The sequence below is a fragment of the Myotis myotis genome, unplaced genomic scaffold (genome assembly GCF_014108235.1).
Source record: "Myotis myotis isolate mMyoMyo1 unplaced genomic scaffold, mMyoMyo1.p scaffold_m19_p_41, whole genome shotgun sequence".
In the NCBI taxonomy this organism is placed as follows: Eukaryota; Metazoa; Chordata; class Mammalia; order Chiroptera; family Vespertilionidae; genus Myotis; species Myotis myotis.
In genome coordinates, this window is record NW_023416348.1 from 753,825 (window position 1) to 776,036 (window position 22,212).

General features: G+C 43.6%; 1 protein-coding gene across 22 annotated transcripts in view; it reads left to right on the plus strand.

Moving 5' to 3' along the window:
- The window catches only part of MARK3 (microtubule affinity regulating kinase 3), a 105,016-nt gene that overhangs the window by 19,245 nt on the left and 63,559 nt on the right, over positions 1 to 22,212 (plus strand). For 13 of the 22 annotated variants that reach the window (XM_036306470.1, XM_036306473.1, XM_036306472.1 and 10 more), the window contains one exon: positions 13,584 to 13,637. The exons of 1 other annotated variant lie outside the window; for it this stretch is intronic. In XM_036306470.1, coding sequence (XP_036162363.1) covers positions 13,584 to 13,637 — 54 coding nt within the window. Of the gene's footprint in view, positions 1 to 5,962; positions 6,174 to 9,694; positions 9,833 to 13,583; positions 13,638 to 20,914; positions 20,980 to 22,100; positions 22,199 to 22,212 lie in introns of those variants that run through there. 8 more of the 22 variants (XM_036306491.1, XM_036306485.1, XM_036306484.1 and 5 more) reach the window with 6 other exon arrangements.

Sequence of the window (22,212 nt, forward strand, 5' to 3'; positions counted from 1 at the left end):
CTCTAGTGCAGTGGTTCTCAACCTTCCTAATGCTGCGACCCTTTAATACAGTTCCTCATGTTGTGACCCAACCATAAAATTATTTTTATTGCTACTTCATAACTGTCATGTTGCTACTGTTATGAATCATAATATAAATATCTGATATGCAGGATGTATTTAGGTGACCCCTGTGAAAAGGTCGTTTGACCCCCAAAGGGGTTGCGACCCACAGGTTGAGAGCCGCTGCTCTAGTATCTAGGACAGCCGTGGGCAAACTACGACCCGCGGGCCGGATCTGGCCCATTTGAAATGAATAAAACTTAAAAAAAAAAGACCATATCCTTTTATGTAATGATGTTTACTTTGAATTTATATGAGTTCACACAAACACTCCATCCATGCTTTTGTTCCAGCCCTCCGGTCCAGTTTAAGAACCCATTGTGGCCCTCGAGTCAAAAAGTTTGCCCACCCCTGGTCTAGGAGATCTGTCTGCCACCATAACTACGATTCCCAGCATTCCTAGTGCTCCCTGTGCTCTGGGCTTCTGCTTCCGGTCCTGGGGCTGCCATCAGAACTACGATTCCCAGCATTCCTGGTGCTCCCTGCACTCTGGGCTTCTGCTTCCGGTTCTGGGGCTGCCACCAAAACTACTATTCCCAAAATTCCTGGTGCTCCTCACGCTCTGGGTTTTCCCTGACCAAGGGAGCCATGTCCCCCCAAGCCTCCAGCTCTCCTGCTCTGCTCTCCGCCTGGTGACCAAGGGAGGAACGTCCCCCCAAGGGAGCGACTGAGGGAGACAGGTCCCCTAAGCTGCCTGCTCTCCCATTCTGCTCTGTGTATGCAAATTACCTGCCATCTTTGTCGGGTGAATTTGCATACTCATTGGCTGGTGGGCATGGCTTGACCATAGCGGAGGTACTGTTAATTTGCATGTTTCCTTTTTATTATATAGGATATATAGGCTATAGGATAGCTAGCTAATTACAAAGGTATCAAATGGATTATAGCTCCAAGTAAGTGGGTAAGGGAGACGGTGATTAGAGAGTGAGAAACTAAAAATTAAGATCACAAAGGGTTTTCAGATATCAGTAGTTCCAAAGACTAGAGTATAACAATGTAAGTGGTTAATTTATGTGACTTTTTGTTTGTTTCTAGAAGCTTCTTAGACTCTTCTCATTTATCTTTGCTGTTCAGGAATTTCACAGGGAGGTGCCCCGGAGTTGGTCTTCATTCATTGTTCTTGGTGCTCGTAGGACCCTTTCAATGTAGAGATTCTTGTTTTTCAGTCCTGGAGAATTGTCTCAGTTTATTATTTAAAAATCTTCATTTTGGAACTCTTGATCTTTTTGTTGTTATTTGATCTGTTTTCCATTCTGTGTTTATTTTACTTTCTAGGAGATGTCTTTAATTTTATTGTCCAGTCTTACATGATCATATTCATGCTTCCCTCTTACCCCAGCTCTTTCTTGTTCTCTGATTATTTGTCTTCGTAGCATCCAGTTCTGTATAACTCCGTGAGTGTAGCGACAGATTTATTCTTTCTCTCTCTCTTTCTTTTTTATTTTTTTAAGGTAGATTTTTGCTCCCTGCATTGTTTCTCTTTTCTCTGGGGTTCTTCTTGGTCTCTCTCTTACATACAGACATTTTCTTTGTAATCTGTTAATCTCTGGTTGTTTGTTTGTATTTCCATGTGTAGGGTATGTTTGCCCACAAAGCTTTCTTGTTGGGAGTTGTTTAATGCTTTTATTGGAGGACCCAGGTTCATTAGATAGCCTTTGGCTCTCTTCTCTGGGAACATTCAGTTTCTCTAGATAAGACTCTTCACGTACTTATAGCTGCATCTGTCGTGTGTATGGGCTCTGGGTCATTGAAAGCAAAAATGCTTTCCTGAATGAGCTTATCAAGTGTAACTTCAGGAATAATACTGATTATAATAAAGCCCCTGTATTTCTTCGGGAGGGAGGGAGGGAAGAAAAGAAGGGGGGAGGGAGGACCCTATGTTCTGCTTGGAAGGAACCGGTGGTCCCACCTGTAAGTGGCAGTGAGATACTTCATTCTGCCTTTTTCATCTCCTCACTCCTGTTCTCTGCTGGGACCTTGAGTCCAGAGCCTTGTTAGCTTTTCCACAGAGTACATTTCTAGCCTCTTAAGAACCTGTAGCTATTGATTGGTTTGGGGGGCAGCAGCCATTCTGTATATAGACTTTTGACCTTGGGATGAGCTCATCAGCTCCCACATCACCTTCGGTTCCCCAGGTCCTCCAGGTATGTAACTGAGTTGTGCTGGCAGATCACATTGGTTCTTGCTGTTTGTTTCCTCTGTGGTCTCTTTCAGAAAGTTATTGAAGTATCTTTCCTACTGTTGTCTTCTCAACTTATTACTGTGCTTTTTTATGCTAGCTGCCTTTACTATCTGCCTTTACTGTTAAGAGCCTCCACATTTAACTGCAAGTGTCCTGTTTTCTACCCCAGAGAAGGCACCAGAGTGGGTGGGAGGAAGGATTAGAATTTGAACCAATTACCTTTATCCTCTTAGTGCTCAATATGTATTTGTTGTTGATTCTAAGAATGATAAAATTATAATTCTTCATCCTGGGATGTCTGAACTTCTTGAGATTTTACATAAGTGGCTATACATTTTTTTAAAATATATTTTTGTTAATCCTCACCCAAGGATATTTTTCCATTGACTTTTAGAGAGAGTGGAAGGGAGAGGGAGAGAGAGAGAGAAACATTGATGTGAGAGAGACACATAGATTGATTGCCTCCTGCAAGTACCCTGACCAGGGTGCACCCTGACCAGGGTCGGGGATCGAGCCTGCAACCGAGGTATGTGCCCTCGATTAGAATTGAAGCTGGGACCTTTCATACTGTGCGTTGACACTCTATCTCAGTGATAGTGAACCTTTTGAGCTCAGCGTGTCAGCATTTTGAAAAACCCTAACTTAACTCTGGTGCCTTGTCACATATAGAAATTTTTGGTATTTGCAACCACAGTAAAACAAAGACTTATATTTTTGATATTTATTTTATATATTTAAATGCCATTTAACAAAGAAAAATCAACCAAAAAAATGAGTTCGCATGTCACCTCTGACACCTCTGTCATAGGTTCGACATCACTGCTCTATCCAGTGAGCCAAACCGTCTAGGGCAGCGGTTCTCAACCTGTGGGTTGCGACCCCTTTGGGGGTCGAACGACCCTTTCACAGGGGTCGCCCAAATACATCCTGCATATCAGGTATTTACATTACGATTCATAACAGTAACAAAATTACAGTTATGAAGTAGCAACGAAAATAATTTTATGGTTGGGGGTTACCACAACATGAGGAACTGTATTAAAGGGTTGTGGCATTAGGAAGGTTGAGAATCACTGGTTTAGGGTAATAGTAATACATTTTAGTCACAACAATTTTTTTAGTCTGTGAAGAATACATTACCTTTAGAGAAAGTTTGGAGATTTGAGAGGGGAAAAATCCCAGTCATAATTCCCTGAATACCATTGTTATCTTTGTATATTCTACATATTTATGTGTATGTTTTCTCAACATACTTTGGGTCGCAGTTTTGTATCCTGGCTTTCCCCCCTCACAATTTTATTGCTGCATAACCATTAAAACTAAATGTCAGTTGTTTTGTGCAGCTCCATTGATTAACAACAGTTCTCAAACTTTTTTTGTTGTTAATCCTCACCTGAGGATAATTTTTCCATTAATTTTTAGAGAGAGTGGAAGGGAGGGGGAGAGACAGAAGAGAGAGAAACATCAATGTGAGAGAGACACATTGATTGGTTGCCTCCCACGCCGCCCTGACTGAGGTACATGCCCTTGACTGGAATTGAACCCAAGACCCTTCAGTCCATGGGCCAACACTCTAACCATTGAGCCAAAATGGCTAAGGCTGTTCTCAAACCTTTTTGTCTCAGGATTCCTTTAAATTTTTAAAATTAAGGGCTCTCACCCTGGCCAGGTGACTCAGTTGACTGCAGGTTCGATCCATGAGGCATGTACGGGAGGCAGCCGATCTATGTTTCTCTCTCTCTCTCTCTCTCTCTCTCTCTCTCTCTCTCTCTCTTTTTTCTCCCCTTCCCCCACGTCTCTCTCTAAAAATCAATAAAAGCATATCTGCGGGTGAGGATAAAAACATGGAGAACTTGTTTATATGGGTTATATTTATTGATACTGCAGTAGAAGTTAACACTAAGGAGCTTAAGATATATATTAATTCATTTAAAATAACCTATTACATATTAATATAAGTAATGTATTTTTATGAAAAATGACTCTTTCCAAAACAAATTATTGAGAAGAGTACACTTTTAATTATTTGCAAATCTCTTTAATGTCTGCTTAATAGAAGTTTGCTAGGTTTTCATATCTGCTTCTGCATTCAAACTACTTCAGTATGTTGTTTTGGTTAAAGTGTATGAAAAAACCTGATCTTCCACAGACAGACACGTGGCTGGAAAAGAGAGGAATGTTCTAATATCCTTTCAAGTGCTCGCAGGAATTTTTCTCTGACTGTCTACTGAAACTCAACAAGTAGTAATTTCTTGGGGTGGGGAGGGCAGTGCTTAATCGAATGTTTATTCAAAACAACTATAGTGATTGACAAAGAGTTACTACCCAGGCAGTTTGCTTCATTTGGAAGTTAACAGTGGCAGATTTGGAAGTGGGCAGAGGGTGGAAGAGCCTTCGTGTTCTGATCGCAGATGTGACTGAAAAGCATAAGACAGTTGGTGGTAGTGCATTTAGTACAACCTGGAGGTCAGGACTTTACAGTTCACATGCAGAAAAGGAAAAACTCACATAAACACAATTCCTACAAATTGACAATCTCTCAATTACACTATTGTGACTCCTTTAAAAAATATGTAAAATTTACCATTTTAACAATTTTTATGTGTACAGGTCAGTGGCATTAAGTATATTTGCATTGTCGCGCAATTACCATCATTATCTGTCTCCAGAACAGATACAGTTGATCTCATTATTTGCAAATTCCATATTTGCACACTCACCCACTACCTGAAATGTATTTGTGGTCCCCAAATCAGTACCCAGTGCTTTTGCAGTCATTTACGGACGTGCAGAGAGCAGTGAAAAGTTTGAACTGCTGGATGTGCATTCCCTAGTTGAGGTCAACAAGGTGACACTCTGCCTTGTTTCAACTTTCATACTCTAAACAAATGCCCTTTCTGTGGTTTGTTTAGTCCATTTCTTTTTCACATTTTTGTTGATGATTTTGCTGTTTAAAAAATATATATATAAATATATATATATATACACACACACACACACACACACACACACACACATATACATACATACTGGAGGGGGTTCCCTCACAGTCTGGGAGCCCTCAGGGGCAGGAGGTGACCCGGCGATCAGGGGAAGGCAATGCCCCATCACACCTCTGCTGCTGCCACTGCCAGCAGCGCAAGCCTTGGCCGGCCCTGGTTACCTGAGCCTGAGTCTTTATTGAAATATAAAATATCTTAGAAAAGTCTTAAATCATAAGTGTACAGCTTGATGAAATATCACAAAGTAATCATGTTTGTATCATCCTGATCCAAAATATACTAAGGGCAAAAATATGCTATGACTTGAACCCCAGCACCTTCCTTCTGCCTCCTCCTCATCTTTTCACTGTTCTTCCTCCCCAAGGTAATAGCTGTGCTGACTCTAACACCAGAGAGGAGGGTTTCTTTCTAACATTGTGCTAATGGAATCATACAGTGTATCATTTGTGTCTGTCTCTTTTACTCCACTTGATGCTTGCGACATTCCTCCATGTTGTGTATTGATAGGCTTTAATTTGAATTTTTATTTTGTAGTCTCCTGTTCTAGTTGTTTGGCTTCGTCTTTATGCTGTGGACTGAATTGCGTTCCCCAAAACTCATATGTTAAAGCTTTAACCAGTGTGGCAGTTTTGGAGAATGGGCCTTTGTAGAAGTCATTAGGTTTACCTAATTACAGGTTACTATGGTAGAGCCCTGATCCAGTCGGGTTTGTGTCCTGATAAGAAGAGCCACTAGAGCGCTTGCTTTCTCTCTCCGCCATGTAAGGACACATTGAGAAAGCGGCCGTGTGCAAGCCATGAGGACCATCCTCACCAGGAACTGATCACGCTGGCACCCTGAGCTCAGCGTCCCAGCTTCCCAGACTGTGGGAAATACATTTCCACTGGGTAAGCTACCTGCTCTGTAGTATCTTTTATGGCTGCCCAGGCTGAGGTATGTGCAGTTCTTCCAGGCTACTGTGTCTTGAAGGTCTTGGGTCTTTTTTTGTCGTGCTCTGGCAGTGGTGGTGGGTGCTTTAACACCTGTTGGGAGCTGTATAGATCTTTTGACCAGTAGTGAATTGACAGGGTTTTTCTCCAGGGGTGTGTGCTATGGGTTTGTTGGGTCCTTTTGGTTTAGGAATGTTGGGGGGAAGCCCTTATCATGCATGAGCTTATTTCTATTTTGTAATTTTCCACTGTGTGTCTGGCATCAGGGTGAATCAGTGGAATTTCCAGAACTTCACACAAGTGGCAGGGAGTCTCCTCTTCCTCACGTAGTGAACTCCTTTTTGCTGTGCGCCACTCCTCACCCCACCCCACCCCCGAAAAACCATCTCTACAACCTGGGAATGAGCGGACGCTCTCTCTCCAGTCCCCATCTTCCTGTGAAGTGATGCATCACAGTTGGCTCCTTTTTTGGTGACTTCAAGGGCTGAGCTGTTCTACAGGCCCCAGCTCTGGGCCAAGGTTATTTTGGTAGCTGAGCCATCCCAACAGGGAGCTGAAAGGAAGAGGGGATTAGGAGCTTCCTCCTGAGGCTTCAGTGACACACACACACACAAACACACGCACACACTGTTTCACATTGAGGACACTTGCTTTTGATAAAATGACTTCAGTTTGATTTAGTCAAATGCCATATATTTGAGCTCCTGTTTTTGCCTTAGCTATTACTTGAATAGCACTACTTGAAAATGAAAATGTGTAAGAACAGCTCTAACCGGTTTGGCTCAGTGGATAGAGCATCAGCCTGTGGACTGAAGGGTCCCAGGTTCGATTCCAGTCAAGGGCATATACCTTGGTTGCGGGCTCATCACCAGTAGAGGGTGTGCAGGAGGCAGCTGATGGATGTTTCTCTCTCATCAGTGTTTCTAACTCTCTATCCCTCTTCCTTCCTTTCTGTAAAAAATCAATAAAAATATATTTTAAAAAAACGCGTAAGAACAGAATCAGAATAGAATCTTTGGTGGATATTGAAGAGAACCAGAAGAAACCAGTGATCAGAAGTCCAGTCATGGCCCTAGCCAATTTGGCTCAGTGGATAGAGCATTGGCCTGCGGACTGAAGGGTCCCAGGTTCGATTCCTGTCAAGGGCACATGCCTGGGTTGAGGGCTCGATCCCCAGTAGAGGGGCGTGCAGGAGGCAGCCTATCCATGATTCTCTCTCATCATAGCTGTTTCTATCTCTCCCTTTCCCTTCCTCTCTGACATCAATTAAAAAAAAAAAAAAATCCAGTCATTGGAAGAAACCAGATCTCAGAAGATCTCTCCCTCCCTTACTGCCTCCCTTTCTCTGTCTCTGAAATCAAGAAACATATTCTCAGGTGAGGATTAAAAAAAAAAAAAGACACATAACAAAATTTACCATCTTAACCATTTTTAAGTGTATATTTCAGTGGAATTAAATACGTTCATAATGTTGCATAATCATCACCATCACCACCATCTTATCTCCAGAACTTTTTTCATCTTGTAAACCTGAAACTCTGTCTTCATCCCCCCTCCCCCCTGCTCCGGGTACCTGCCACCTACTTTCTGTCTCTATGATTTTCAGTATTCTAGGTATCTCATATGAGTGGAATCATACTGTATTTGTTCTTTTGGGACTGGCTTATTTCACTTAGCATAATGTCCTCAAGGGCTATTGATGTTATAGCATCTGCCAGAATTTTCTTCCTTTTTAAGGCTGAGTAATATTCCATTGTATGGATAATTCCACATTAGACTTCTCCATTTGCTCCTCAAAGGAAACTTGGATGACTTCCACATCCTAGCTATTGTGAATAATGCTAATCATGGGTGTATAAATATTTATTTAACTCCCTGCTTTCAATTCTTCGGGGTTTATAGCCTGAAGTGGAATTGCTGGATCACATGGTAATTGTTTTTAGTTTTTTGAGGAGCTCTGTACAATTTTCTACAATGGCTGTACTATTTTGCATTCTTACCAAAAGTACACAAGTGTTCCATTTGCTGCACATCCTTGCCAAGGCTTATTTTATTGATGGGTTTTTGACAGTTGCCGTCCTGATGTGTGTACAGTGTTATCTGGTAGTTTTTTGTTTTTGTTTTGTTTTGTTTTTGGTATAGCAAAGGCGGAAATTTATTGAAGAACAAGTACAGACTCCCACGTGGGGAAAGGGAAAGAGTCCCACAGCACAGACTCCCACGTGGGGCAGGGAAAGAGTCCCCTGCCTGGTAGTTTTGAGTTGCATTTCCCTAATGACAAGCGATGTTGAGCATCTTTTCCAGGTGCTTACTGACCTCTGCATATCTTTACCCATTTTTGAATTGGGTTTGTTTTGTTGTTGAGTTTTAGAAGTTCTGTATATATTGTAGCTATTTATCCCTTATCAGATGTATGATTTGCAAATATTTTCTCCCATTCTGTGGGTTGTCTTTTCACTCTGCTGATACTTTTTTTGTGTGTCTGACCTTACTTATTTGTTACTCTTAGAAAAACCTTACTTTTGATTGGACTCAGATGTGGAGGTAAAATCCTTAAGAAGACAGCCTCTGTCTCCTGGCAGTCGGTTCCAGGTCTCTCATTGTCCTCCTTCATTCTCCTAACTACATGGCCAGCACATTCTCTGGCCTCTTTCTTTTTTTTTTCTTTTTTTAAAATATATTTTAATTGAATTTTAGAGAAGGGAGAGGGAGCGAGAGATAGAAACATTAATGATGAGAGAGAATCATTGATAAGCTGCATCCTGCACATCCCCTACTGGGGATCGAGCCTGCAACCCAGGCATGTGCCCTTGACTGGAATCGAACCTGGGACCCTTCAGTCCACAAGCCAAGGCTCTATCCCAGCCGTGGGCAAACTACGGCCCGTTTGAAATGAATAAAACTAAAAAAAAAAAAAAAAAAAAAAAGACCGTACCCTTTTATGTAATGATGTTTACTTTGAGTTTATATTAGTTCACACAAACACTCCATCCATGCTTTTGTTCCGGCCCTCCGGTTCAGTTTAAGAACTCATTGTGGCCCTCGAGTCAAAAAGTTTGCCCACCCCTGGTCTATCCCCTGAGCCAAACCAGCTAGGGCTGGCCTCCTTCTTATTTCTCGTCCATGATGTTTCTTCAGAGCAATACGCTAGTGTTTGTGTTGCAGGACACGTGGAGTGACAAGATGCTGAGTCTTGGGTGCTTTGGTCTGAGGTTTTTTACCTTCTTTGTTTAGGGGCTTTCTCACAACGTATTGGTGAACATTATCTTCTTTAGAGAGATTGAAAGATTTGTGGCTTCTGCCAACTCTTTTGGGCTTCAGGCGATGAGACAAAGTGATATCAGTGAGACCAGGAATATCTCTCTTTCCTCTTTTTACAATGACCAGGTTGAGAGCACTGAGGTTGCATCTACAGTGCAACCCCAAACAGATTTGCGCCTCCTTTATCCAGTTCTCCAGGAATGCCCTTTCCTCCGTAGCAGGTGGACATGGGTCAAGACACCCTTCTTTATGGGTAACCTTGTTGGCAGTTCCCACCACTGTTAAGCCACACAAGCCTTCCACTCTTCACCCAGAATGTCAGCACCAACTTCTGTGCCACACGCTTTTCATAAAAGGTACGAAGTTTGTGTTTATCATCTGCTTCAGTGAGTTTCTGATAGTGGCTAGGAAAAAGATATTCAGCTTCATCCAGAAGTAGCCGACTGCTTCCAAGTGCCGTGATAAAGAGCTGGATGTTGTCTTCTGATACACAGAATTTAAAATTTTTCATCAAGTTCAATTTGTCTTTTTTTCCTTTTGTTACTTGTACCTTTGGTGTCATATCCAAGTGATCATTGCCAAATCTAATGTGAAGCTTTTGCCCTGTTTTCTTCTAAGAGTTTGATAGGTGTAGGTCTTACATTTATACTTATTGATCCTCTTTGAGCTAATTTTTGTATATGATGTTAGCTAAGAATCCAGTTTCACTCTTTTGCATATAGATGTTTGTTTTTCTTAGCACCATTTCTAGAATATTATTTTGAAATGAATTGTTCAGTTATTTTTGCACTTATCAGTTTATTTGTAATATGGCAAATATCTAGATATAACCCACATTTGGGATCACCAATAATCTTAAGAGTAGAAAGGGGACTAAAATTTTTTATACCTGTTGACATAGAGACTCTTTGAGCATTTTTTCCAGACTCTGGCTGCAACCCCTTTCTTCACTGGTACTTCTTATTAGGTCTCTTTTCTGAAGGATGCACAGTAGGAAACACAGCCTCACCGATATGTGGCAAGAGCATTTGTTGTCATGGATCTTAGGTGCAAAGCAGAGCTATGTCCCCCAGTTCATGGCAAAGTCTCCCTCTTATGTTTCCTTCTATCATCTTCTGTTGTTACCCCTCTCCCCCATCCTGGATGCCCATAGTTTCTAGAAATCCTATATAATAAAAGCCTAATGTGCTAAGTGTCTAGTCGTCCGATTGTCTGTTCAACCAATAAAAGCATAATGTGCTAATGATATACTAAGGCTGGTCAACCACTCACTATGATGTGCACTGACCACCAGGAGGCAGACACTCCGACTGGTAGGTTACCTTGCTGCTGGGATCCAGCTGATTGGGACTGAGACAGGCTGGGCACACCCTGGAGCCCTCCCGCAGTCCCTCCCCGGCTGGCCAACCTCCTGTGTACCTCCCCAGCCCTGATCGTGCACCGGTGGGGTCCCTTGGCCTGGCCTGCACCCTCTCGCAATCCAGGACCCCTCGGGGGATGTTGGAGAACCAGTTTTGGCCTGATCCCACAGGCCAGGCCGAGGGACCCCACTGGTAAATGAATTCGTGCACTGGGCCTCTGGTCACTTTATAAAAGAAATGACAAACTGACCAGATGAGGATGCTGGTATAGGTGTACTTAGTCAGTTATCTATATACTAGAGGCCTGGTGCACAAATTTGTGCATGGGTGGGGCCCCTTGCCCTGGCTGGTGATCGGGGCAATTGGGGCCGTCTCGCCCATTCTTGATTGGGGCTGATCAGGGCCAGCTGATGCAGGGGAGGGACTGCAGAAGGTTGGCTGGCTGCGAGAGGTTGGCTGTGGGAGTGCACTGACCACTAGGGGACAGCTCCTGCGTTCAGCATCTATCCCCTGGTGGTCAGTGCACATCATAGTGACCAGTAGACCAGTCATAACAGTCACTTAGGCTTTTATATATCCTATATAATAAAAGGCTAATATTGCAAATTGTCCCCTCGAGAGTTCGATCACTTGCTATGACGTACGCTGACCACCAGGGAGTGGTGCGGAATGAAGGAAGGCCCTGGCCGGTAGCCAGCAGCCAGGGGAAGGAAGGGCCCCGGCTGGCAGCCAAAAATCCCTGATGGGCCCTGATCTCCAACCAGGCCTAGGGACCCTACCCATGCCTGAATTTCTTGCACTGGGCCTCTAGTATAGATATAAAAGCTTAAGCGACTGTTCGACCATTCATCCAGTAGCTATGATAAGCGGTGACCCCTAGGGGGCACACACTCTGACCAATAGAGGAGGGAGCCCAGTTCCTCATGGAATCAGCCGTGGGTTAGGTTGCTGCTGGGGCACTGTTGGCCCCGAATCTGCTTCACCCACACCCCTGACCCAGAGATCGGATTTGGCCCAATCCCCGTAGGCCAGGCTGAGGGACCCCACCAGTGCACTAATGAATCTGTGCACCAGGCCTCTAGTTTAAGATAAGAGATGCATAGTAACTAGAAGATATAGTTGGTGTGTGTGTGTCTGTCTTGGTGCCTTGTTTTTAGACTGCCTGGGGTGTATGCATCCCTTTTGACCCATTTGTTACCTTTGTTTGTTTCATTTGGTTAGTCTACAGATTGGTCTGGAACTACGTAGTCTCTTTTCCTTCTTTAACTGCCTAAAGGGCTTTTCTATTTAAAAAACACACACACACACAAGAAAAAACTATAGTTGGCATCAGTATTAGCTTCAGGTGTACAACATAGTGCAGTGGTTCTCAACCTGTGGGTCGCGACCTCTTTGGCGGTCAAATGACCCTTTCACAGGGGTTGCATAAGACCATCCTGCATATCAGATATTTACATTACGATTCATAACAGTAGCAACATGACAGTTATGAAGTAGCAACGAAAATAATTTTATGGTTGGGTCACAACATGAGGAACTGTATTGAAAGGGCCAGAAGGTTGAGAACCACTGACATAGTGGTTCCACATTACCTTCCCATGTGATTAGCACACTAAGTCTAGTAACCATTTTCCACTGTGCAGTGATCTCCCTATTATTGACTGTATTCCCCTTAACTTTTTTCACCCATCCCTTCACTTCCTACCCACCTACCCCAGCAACCATCAGTTTGTTCTTTGTTTTTATGAGTCAGGTTTTGTTTATTCACTTGTTTTGATTTTTTTTTTTAGCTCCACATATGAGTGAAATCATGCAGTATTTGTCTTTCTCCGTTTGACTCATTTCCGCTTAGCATAATACCCTCCAGATCCTATCCGTGCTGTTGCAAATTTCATTCTTTTTTATTGCTGAGTAATATTCCAGTCCCTGTGTGCACGCGCACGTGTGTGCACGTGTGTAATCACATCTTCTTTATCCATTCATCTGTTGATTGACATCTAAGTTACTTCCATATTCTGGCTATTGTAAATAGTGCGGCAGTGAATATAGGGGTGCATATATTTTCTATCTTTTTAATAAAATGTTTTGCCCTGGCAGGGTAGCTCAGTTGGTTAGAGTGTCCTCCTAATGCACCAAGGTTTCAGGTTCAGTCTCCAGTCAGGGCATATAACAGGAATCAGCCAAAGAATGCATAAATAAATGGAACAGCAAGTTGATCTTTCTCACTGTCAAATCAATTAATAAAATAGTTTAAAAAAATTTTGTTAAGTTTTCATATTCAACAGCAACCTGTTTGTTCATATATTTACTCAGTTCCCACTGTGTGCAAGGCATTCTGGGCTGTATAAACCTATAAAAGCTGTGGTTCCTGCCCTTGCATCGCAGAGTCCGATATAACTATAATGTTAGTAAATAGTGAATAGATTTGCTTCATTGCCGTACATTTTGAGAAGTGTTTTCATTTTGTAATCTCTCTTGTTAATTTTTGGTTTGTGAGATCTTTTTTCCTTGTCTATAGATGTCTTCATTTAAACTGTTATAATAGTACCCTTATTTGCATAAAGTCCCTGTTTTCAATTTTAAGATATTTATAAAAAAATCTTATTACAATGCTAAACTAGGTTTTGAGGTTTGTTTACTTGCTTTTTAACATTACTACATGTCTGGGCACTTATAAAAATTATTACCAGTCTGTAAGTACCAACTTCTTAAAACCCATAAATTTTATTAATTTATTTTTTTCTAGGTTGCAATAAAAATAATTGACAAAACTCAGTTGAATCCAACAAGTCTACAAAAGGTAAGATTGGTCCAGTATCCAGTACTTTTTAAATGATTTTCAGTGCTAATTGCCATCTAATTTGCCTCTTAAATACCTCTACTGGTATTTTACTTACTGTGTTTTAGTACAGTAAAGCTTTGTATTCCTCAAAAGAACGCAACTTAAATGTAGCATTGTATAAATGTAGTATTAATTGGATTTTTTTCCTTCAGTTGAAGATAATGCTTTTTAATGTTCTTAGTAGCAAACTGAAGGCTGTACTTTTAAATTGAATGTTCTAAATAATGATTAGAATAGAGTTTTTAAAAATAATACAGAACCACATATTTTCATATAATTCATTTTTAGTCAGCATTATACACTGTGTAACTAATACATAGATCTTCAAAGTCAGCATTTTGGCTTTATTAAATTCACATGAGGTCAAATAAAGGAGTGTGGATTAATTCATATAAAAGGAATACTGAATGGTAGTTGGAAAAACATGTCTGTAATACACTGTTGCCATTTGTGTCACCTAGTAACCCAGGAGTTCTCAGCCTGGTGCACGTTAGACTCATCTGGGCCTCTTCAAAGCCCTGATGACTGGCCCACAGGAGAAATTGAATCGTTCGTGTAGGGCCTGGGCGTAGGCATTTCACTGGTGCATTCTGCAAATGATTGATAATCTTTATAATGAGATCTAGTATTTTTATTGGTTTTTGTTTTTTGTTATAATTGATTTCAGAGAGGAAGGAAGAGGGAGAGAGAGGTAGAAACATCCATGATGAGAGGGAATCATGGATTGGCCGCCTCCCGCAAGTCCCCCACTGGGGATGGAGCCCACAAACCAGGCATCTGCCCTTGACCGGAATCGAACCCAGGACCCTTCAGTTCGCAGGCCAATGCTCTCTCCACTGAGTTGAACCGGCCAGGGCTATTTTTCATTTTTAAAAGGCTTTTTATATATTGCATTTGATTTCTAGATTTGGCCTAGGGAGGTGGGTGATACAGAGACATTGCACTAGACAAGAAGTCCTGAATTTTACTCTTGGCTGTGACAGCCAAATATGTAACTTAACCATGAGCAGGTCACTTAATTTTCTGGACCTCAGCCTTCTTATCTTTAAAATGGAGATAATTTCATCTTCTCAGGATGGATTATTAATGAAATAATGGGTATTATGAAAGCTTTGTAAATGGCAAAGCATTGCACATTTAAGATACTGTAAGTATAATGCTCTGTGTACGTTCCTAACGTATTCCTGATGGTTATTTTCCATTTATGTCATGAGAATTTTTAAGCCTTGTTCATTTGTGAGGTGGGGAGGGAGGTAGACTTTACCTTGCACTAAAAATGGCATTTAAACACGTGGTTCTGAAAGGCATAGTGGGCCTTAAGGATTCTCAAGGTGGCCCTGGAACAGCTTCAAAAATTCCAGTCCTTTGTTCTGAAGATGAAATTGTATTTATGTCCTTAAACTTTTATTTCTTTATATAGCTAAGGACTTTTGGTACTAACTAAAACTAAGCATATAAACAAGTTTACTGAGTATTCGTGTTCAGAATTCAAATGATGTTACAAATCTCCCACTGTCCTTGTAGGTAACTGGAATTCTAGCAGTTTTCTATTGAGAATTTAAAATACGTTTTTATTGGTTTTTAGAGAGGGAGAGAGAGAGAGAAACATCAACTGGTTGCCTTTGGCCCACCCCCCACTGGGGATCGAGCCCTAAACCGTCATGTGACCTGGGAATTGAACCAGTGACCTCTTGGTGTACTAGATGACACTAAAACCCCTGAGCCACACTGGCCAGGGCTCTAGGGGAGAATCCTTCCTATCTAATAAAAGAGAAACATGGTAATTAGCATACGACCGCTACCCTTCCCATTGGCTAATCAGGGAGATATGCAAATTAACTGCCAGCCAAGATGGCAGCCGGCAGCCAGGCAGCTTGAAACTAACATGAGGCTTGCTTGCTTCAGTGACGGAGGAAACCAACGTTCCCCGCCTGCCTTGCCTGTCTTGCCGGCCTCTGAGCCTGCAGTTTGAAACATTGTAACAAATATAGAAGCTAAACAAAACCCCAGAAACCTGCTTTCAGTGTGCCGGGATCTCAGAGCTGGAGTTATACATTGTTTTGATTATAGAACCCAAACAAACCAGATACCTGCTTTCAGCAGCAGAGGCCTCAGAGCTGGAGCCAGAGCTAAAGCTGGCCCAGAATAAAAAAAAAAAGAAAAAAAGGAGCAGTTGGGAGCTTCAGCCCTCAGCCCCTCACCCAGACTGGCCATGCAACCCAGTAGGAACCCCCACCCTGAAGAGTGTGTGACCAGCTGCAAACAGCCATCATCCCATCGCCCAGGCTGGCCAGGCACCCCAGTGGGGACCCCCACCCTGATCCAGGACACCCTTCAGTGCAAACCAGTCAGCCCCACCCATGCACCAGGCCTCTGTCCTATATAGTAAAAGGGTAATATGCCTCCCAGCACCGGGATCAGCGGGGCCGAGAGGCCTCCCGGCACAGGGATCAGCATGACAGGGGGCAGCGCCCAAACCCCCTGATCGCCCTGCGGCTCTGTGTGTGACAGGGGGCAGGGCCACAACCTCCCTATCCGTCCTGCTCTGTTCATGACAGGGGAAGGCGCCCCAACCTCCTGATCAGCCCTGCTCTGCCTGATACGGGGGAGCTCCCCAACCCCTTGATTGCCCTGCGGCTCTGTGTGTGACAGGGTGTGGCGCCCCAACCCCCCCCCCCCCCACGGGCCCTGCTCTGTGTGTGACAGGGTAGAGCCATAACCTCCCCATCGGCCCTGCCCTGAGTGTGAGAGTGGCGGCGCCCAACCCCCTGATCCGCCCTGCTCTGTGGGTGATAGAGGGCGGCGCCCCAACCCCCCTCCCCCCCCACGGGCCCTGCTCTGTGCGTGATGGGGTAGAGCCATAACCTCCCTATCGGCCCTGCCCTGAGTGTGAGAGTGGCGGCGCCCCAACCCCCTGATCGGCCCTGCTCTGTGGATGATAGAAGGCGGCGCCCCCAACCCCCTGATCCACCCTGCTCTGTGTGTGACAGGGGGCGGTGCCCTAACTCCCCTATCGGCCCTACTCTGTGAGTGACAGGGGGAGCTCCTCAACCCCCTGATGGGCCCTGCTCTGTGCGTGACAGGGGGGAGCTCCTCAACCCCCTGATGGGCCCTGCTCTGTGCGTGACAGGGGGGAGCTCCCCAACCCCCTGATTGACCCTGCTCTGTGCGTGACAGGGTAAGGAGCCCCAACCCCCCGGATTGGCCCTGCTTTGTGCGTGACGGGGTGGTGCCGCAACCTCCCCATTGACCCTGCTTTGAGTGTGACGGGGTGGTGCCCCAACCCCCCAATCGGCCCTACCCTGAGCGTGACTGAGGGTGGCATCGCAACCTCCCGATCCGCCCTGCTCTGTGCATGACAGGGGGCGGCGCCCCAACTCCCCAATCGGCCCTGCTCTGATCCCGACCAGGGGCTGCACCTAGGGATTGGGCCTGCCCTCTGCCACCCAGGAGCAGGCCTAAGCCAGGAGGGCGTTATCTCCCGAGGGGTCCCAGACTGCGAGAGGGCACAGGCCAGGCTGAGGGACCCCCCTTTCCCCCGAGTGCACAAATTTTTGTGCACCGGGCCTCTAGTTTTATCACAATACTTTCTTGAGCTGGTTATAATTTTTCCTTCTTTGTCGCTTGCTTTTTTCATTATTCTTGGCTATAGTTTTTAATTGCTATACTTTTATTATTATTATTATTATTATTAAAATTACTCTTTGTCCTATCATTATCAGTTTAGTACATGATAAGTTGCCTGGTTAGCCTGATAGTGTGATTATGCAGATTTGCATCACCATTAATTTTGGCACATAAGACTTTGAGATTGTTTGTCATGTAGTTCAAGTATGAGCCATCCACAAAAGACTTATCCGTTCACGTTAGATAAATTGGTAAGTGTAATGTTTTCGGTTTATAAGGCAGTGTTTTATTTATTTATAAACATTTTTAAGTTTATTTCAGAGAGGGAGAGATAGAAACATCAATGATGAGAGAGACTCATTGATCAGCTGCCTCCTGCGCATCCCACACTGGGAACTGATCCTGTGGCCCAAGCATGTGCCCTGACCAGGAATCAAACCATGACCTCTTGGATCATAGGTCGACGTTGAACCACTAAGCCACGCCGGCTGGGCGGGCATTGTTTTAAATCGTGTGTATAAGTTTGTATTCTTTTCTTATAAATTAGAAGCATTCTATATTTCTTTCAAATTCTTCACTGAGTTCATTTTCCATGGAAAATAGTAGGGTGGAGTGGACCTGGCATATTTGACCCCCCCCCCCCTTTTTTTTTAGATTCTCACCCTAGGGTGTGTTTATTGATTTGAGAGAGACAGACAGACAGACACAGCATGAGAGAGACACATCGAATGGTTGCCTCTCGTATGTGCCCCAACTGGGGACCAAACCCGCAACCTAGGGATGTGCCCTGACTGGGAATCAAATCCAAGACCGTTCAGTGCATGGGACAATGCTCCAACCAACAGAACCACATTGGCCAGGGCACATCTTTGGCCTTTCTTAAAAAATATATTTTTATTGATTTCAGAGAGGAAGGGAGAGGGAGAGAGAAAGAAACATCAATAATGAGAGAGAATCATTGATCGGCTGCCTCCTGCACACCCCACACTGGGGATCGAGCCCGCAACCCGGGCATGTGCCCTGATCAGGAATCAAACTGTGACCTCCTGGTTCATAGCTTGATGCTCAACCACGGAGCTACGCTGGCTGGGCTCTTTGGCCTTTTAATAGTAGTTCTTTCAGCCTTTTTTCTTCCTCAGTACCAATCACACATCAAGAACAGCTCTCTTTAATATATATATATTTTATTGATTTTTTTACAGAGAGGAAGGGAGAGAGAGATAGTTAGAAACATCGATGAGAGAGAAACATCGATGAGAGAGAAACATCGATTAGCTGCCTCCTGCACACCCCCTACTGGGGATGTGCCCGCAACCAACCAAGGTACATGCCCGATCGGAATCGAACCTGGGACCTTTCAGTCCACAGGCCAACGCTCTATCCACTGAGCCAAACCGGTTTTGGCAACAGCTCTCTTTATATTGTGCTTTTAAGCCCTGGTGCATGGAGCACAGCCTTAGAAGCTAGCAGTCACTTTAAGGAACACTGCCATCAACAATATGTAATTTTTTTATCCTGCCACTACCCGAAAATGTGGACTGGCTTATTAAGGCAGCTTTTGAACACAGGTGTTAAAATTGTGTCAGTTGCAAAGTATCACAATATTCAGGCTGACACATTGATTTAATAAGTATGAGATTCTAGTAAGTGGTATATTTTTCTCCACTGGAAAATTTTCCCCTTATCACTGTCTTTTAGGGCAACCTTTAAAGATCTCTATAATTTTGTATACATATGATGGTTTTGAAACAGCATGAATAATAAAAAGTCTCCTTCCTGGTTTTGCAAAGTCACTTTTAGCTTTGATTTGGTTATGTGCAGGTAATCTTGCTGGGTCTGGTCTACCATGACCAGGATGCCAACATGGTTGGGTTCTGGTGAGAGTTCTCTTTCTGTTGCAGCCTTCCCACCATGTCGAGGGCTGGGGGTGCACAGCACCAGTGCATGCGAGCATATTCTGGTATCTCTACTATTAAATCTGAATCTATCATTAAGAAGTAAGTAAGGGCCGAAACCGGTTTGGCTCAGTGGATAGAGCTTCGGCCTGCGGACTGAGGGGTCCCAGGTTTGATTCCGGTCGAGGGCATGTGCCTGGGTTGTGGGCATATCCCCAGTGGGAGATGTGCAGGAGGCAGCTGATCGATGTTTCTCTCTCATCGATGTTTCTGGCTCTCTCTCTCCCTTCCTCTCTGTGAAAAATCAATAAAATATATTTTTAAAAAAAAAGAAGTAAGTAAGGGCTCATTTTTTTAAAGTGTAGCTTACCTTTTTAAAAATACTAGACTTTATTAAGACATGCCAGTATGCTAAGTGTAATCCATCCAAAGTTATGAACATTCCTTTCCGTGTTGGAGTGGACCGTTGTTAACATGAAGAGAGGGGAGCATAAGTATGGTTAGGAACACAGTGAAGCCATGCTGAATGGATTCACACCAGGCTTCAACCCGGCCTTGCTGTGACAAGTCACTTAACCCCCCTGGGTCTTAGTTTTTTCATTTGTCAGATGGGAATAATAAAGTACCTCATAGGGCCGTAGTGAGAATTAAATAAATTAACATTCAAAACCCCTTGGAAGAGCTGAGGATAGTATGTGGCACAGGATAAGGACTGTTTGCCATTATTGTGCATCCTGCTGAAAATTAGGTTTTTATTGTCTTGGTTTTGGGGAGTGGGAGATGTTTTTGTTTACAGTTTTCCCCTCACGGGAAATAAGTAAAGCTTAAAATTGAATGGTAGATTCTAACCAGGTCTCTTGTGGGACATGATTGCTGTAGACTACTTCTGATATCCGGTAATATTTCAGCATTTATTATATACTGAGCACTGTTCTAAGTGTATTACCCATATTAACTTGTTGTATTAGTTTGCTCAAGCTGCTATAACAAAATACCATAGACTGGCTGACTTAAACAACAGACATTTATTTATTTTGCACAGTTGTAGAGGCTGAGAAGTCCCAGATCAGGATGCCAACATGGTTGGGTTCTGGTGAGAGTTCTCTTTCTGTTGCAGCCTTCCCACCATGTCTAGGGCTGGGGGTGCACAGCACCAGTGCATGCGAGCATACTCTGGTATCTCTACTATAAGGGCACTGAGCCCATCATGCGGGCCTATCCTCATGGTCTCATCTAAACCTACTCAATTCCCAAATGGCCCATCTCCAAATACCATCACCTTGTGGGTTAGGGTTTTAACATGTGAATTTGTGGGGAACAAAATACATTCTTTGTATTCATTTGATCTTTCCAGTTTCATGAGGTTGTAAAGTTCTCTTATTCAGGAAATAGATGCCAGGGAGATAAACTAACCCGCCCAAAGTCCCCTAACTGGTAAGTGATGGGTACCCGGGCAGTCATTCTTTGATAGATATAGTTGACATTGAGTCAAGCATTGATGAATTCTAAATGAAACATGTTTGCCACAGTTCAGACCATAGAGCACTTGTGCTGAGCAGTATCCTGGCATCACTATTGTATATGAATGCATAGGAATTCATTGTCATTACTACTAGAGCCTGTGCCTCCCATGCTCTTACACATAGGCCTTAAACTTTTTCACAGTAGCTGGTCTGATAGGTCTTTTTTCTTCTTCATACTCTGTTTCTTCAGTATTCTTACCGTGCTGCTTTCCAGTGAGGAGACAGCCTGAGGAGTGGGTGTAGTCCAGCTCTCCGGTCAGTAAGTGATGGAACAAAGATGCAGATATTGGTCTGACTGAAACATGGGCTCTTTTCATCCTATTGTGCCACCTTACTGTAACTAAATTGCCCTCGTTCAGGGTTTATAAAATCTTGGATAGGAACTAACCTGAGGTTTTCCTTCGTAGTAGCTATAAAGAAGGTAGTTAAGCCCACCCACCTGGTGTGGCTCAGTGGTTGAGCGTCGACCTATGAACCAGGAGGTCACATTTGGGTTCCCGGTCAGGGCACATGCCCAGGTTGCGTGTTTTATTCCCAGCAGGGGGCAGCTGATAAATGATTCTCTGTCATCATTGAGTTTCTATATCTCCCTCTCCCTTCCTCTCTGAAATAAAAAAAAATTTTTTTTAAATAAAGTGGTTAATAGTTTCAAGTTTGGAGGAATATTTCAGGTACTTAAGAGAAGTAGGCCTGGGGGAGGGGGAGAAGAAAGGGGGGGAGTTGAGAGGGAGGAAGATATAGGAGTGTTAAATGGTGATGGAAAGAGACTTGACTTGAGGTGGTGAACACATAATACAGTGTACAGGTGATGTGTTGTGGAATTGTGCACCTGAAACCTGTATAATTTTGTTAACCAGCGTCATTTCAGTAAATTCAATTTAAAAAGAGAGAAGCAGACCTTGTACCCCAAAGACCTTGTACCTTCCCTTCCAAAAATTGCATGAGCCATGCTTTTATGCAGGTGTGTTTATTTATGCACTCATTAATTTAACAAACACTTATTATTAAACACCTGCTATATGCCAGGCACTGTTCTAAGCACTGTGGATACAACATTGAAACAAATGGAAGTTTTTGCTTTCATGGAATTGACATCTGGAAAGGGTCCCCAGGCCCAGTACCAGCATGTGTGTGGAGGCCTCCCCACACCAACAAGCAATTTTCCAATGCCAGCCAGGGTGTCTGATAATTCAACTCAATTCTGACCCGATCTACCCGGAGGCAGAATCAGATTTGGCAGGTAAAGGGTTCAGTCCCATAACACTGCCCTCCACCCCAGATGCCTGTGCTTCTACTGACCAACTACAAATTGTTGGTTCCAACGGTCCCTTCTGGGCTCACAGAACTCAAGAAATCCTGGTTACCCACTAGGGTACTGATTTATTGCAAAGGACGGTAAAAGACACGACACCAAGCGTGAGATGAAAAGATCCATGGGACTGCTGACTCTGAGCCCACGTGGTTTGCATTTGCAGTAAGTTTTACCTC